This window comes from Acanthisitta chloris, unplaced genomic scaffold (genome assembly GCF_000695815.1).
Source record: "Acanthisitta chloris isolate BGI_N310 unplaced genomic scaffold, ASM69581v1 scaffold4861, whole genome shotgun sequence".
Taxonomy (NCBI): domain Eukaryota; kingdom Metazoa; phylum Chordata; class Aves; order Passeriformes; family Acanthisittidae; genus Acanthisitta; species Acanthisitta chloris.
The window spans coordinates 56,043-57,804 of record NW_008654237.1 but is presented as its reverse complement, the minus strand read 5'-3'; the positions used below and the strand labels follow the sequence as shown (position 1 = coordinate 57,804).

At 34.5% G+C, this 1,762-nt stretch overlaps 1 protein-coding gene across 1 annotated transcript in view; it reads left to right on the top strand.

Moving 5' to 3' along the window:
• The window catches only part of AGPS (alkylglycerone phosphate synthase), a 37,447-nt gene that overhangs the window by 26,366 nt on the left and 9,319 nt on the right, over positions 1-1,762 (top strand). The window contains exons 16-17 of the mRNA XM_009083402.1: positions 1,022-1,111; positions 1,556-1,655. Of these exons, the coding sequence (XP_009081650.1) occupies positions 1,022-1,111; positions 1,556-1,655 (190 nt within the window). The remainder of the gene's footprint in view (positions 1-1,021; positions 1,112-1,555; positions 1,656-1,762) is intronic.

Below are 1,762 nucleotides of genomic sequence, written 5' to 3'. Positions count from 1 at the left end.
GTAGGGAAATGAAAACTGAAAAGGTAACTTTTGCCCAAGATTAAGATCTTTTTTCCTAAGCTTCTTTTATCTCTTAACTGTGGTTGAGAAACATTTGACCACAAAAGCTTTTAATATGCAAAATCATTTTGGATGCTTCTGTCCATTTGGTAAGCCAGAAATCTCTTAAGCAAGATCTACGGTGATACAAATCAAAGATTTAAGGTATTCAATGCAAAGTGTGGTGACTTAAGCTGGCAAGTCTGTATCTTTGCTGCTGAATTCATTTGCGGTGGTAAATTCCAGCCCTGTTTGAAAATTGGCAGAGTATCTTAAGTGGGTGGAAGAAACTTCAGAACAATTTTAAAGCAAGTGTACTCTTCATTTTACTTTAGCTTTATAGATTTTGAAGCATGCTAACTGTTTAGTCACTAGTTTGTTTTGCCTCTCCCTCATTTCAGAAGAGAATGAATTTTCATCTAATAATTTAAGAAAATATTTAAAATTGTCCTCACCAAAGCAAATGATTTGAAAACATTTTTCTGCTTTGACTCATAAGAACCATGAACTTTCCATAAACGGGTTAACTTGTTCCTGACAGGTAGCAGATATTTGAATAAAATATTTACCTGTCTTATTTAAATGGTTGCATTTCTCTTGTGTATTCTGTTAATATGTAAAGTAGTTTTAAATCTGTGTGAAATGTCTTAGTGTGAATTGTACAGTATAGCTCTGTAGATCTTTGTGGGAGAACACAGAACTCAAGAAATGGTCACTTGAAAAATGGTAGTTTCTTTTGGTTATTGTAGCACTTGTTTTGCACCTGGGTCTGCTCTAGAAGATTTTAAAAAAGAAAAAAGTCAGAACACCTATGGCTTATAACAAGGTTTAATAAAAGAAAGTAGATGAAGACTGTTCTCAGAACAAAATCTAAGCACATTGGTTTTAGAAGGCATTAGATTATGCTTTTTAAAAAGATTGCTGGAGTTTTTGTACAAGTTGTATAAAATCACATACTAAAACTTGATGTTTCCTGTTATAGGGTTTTGGACCTTTGTAGAAATGTAAAGGAAAGGATAGTAAGAGAATGCAAAGAAAAAGGTGTTCAGTTTGCTCCTCTTTCCACCTGTAGGTAAGCTATGCAACAACCTAATTATTTTTTCTTGAATCCTTGATTAGTAAGAGAACTAAGGAAGAGGTGATTAAACTTGCTAGCTAGCTGGTAAAGTGCTTCTAGTAATGATCTTGCAAATGCTACTAACCTTGACCTTAATCTTGAACCTACAAGTGGACTACATGTAAGGGTGGGTAATTCAAGGGATTAGTAGCACTTGACTAGTCGTTAAACTCTTGCTTTTATGTACAAGAGTCAAGTGCAATGACTTGAGAGCTTCAAGTTTTAAACCATAGCATTAAGTTGCTCTTGAATTATGAGCAAAAAGGATAAAAATCTATTAAAAAACCCCCAAACCAGATGCTACTCTTTTGAATAAGTGCCCTGATGAAATGTGTAATGCCACATAGTGGTTGGCTTAATACCATAAAGCTTTGTTTGTAATGCAGTTCTCTTCAACAGGGTGACACAGACTTACGATGCAGGTGCATGTGTCTACTTCTACTTTGCCTTTAACTACAGAGGAATTAGTGATCCTATTCATGTCTATGAACAAATTGAGGTAATGTATAAAAGAACAATAGTTATAGGGGATATGCTGATGTCCTGTAATATATGCTGAACCATTTGGCCAAGCTAACTGAATTTTGCAGGAAAGATCTCAAAGTC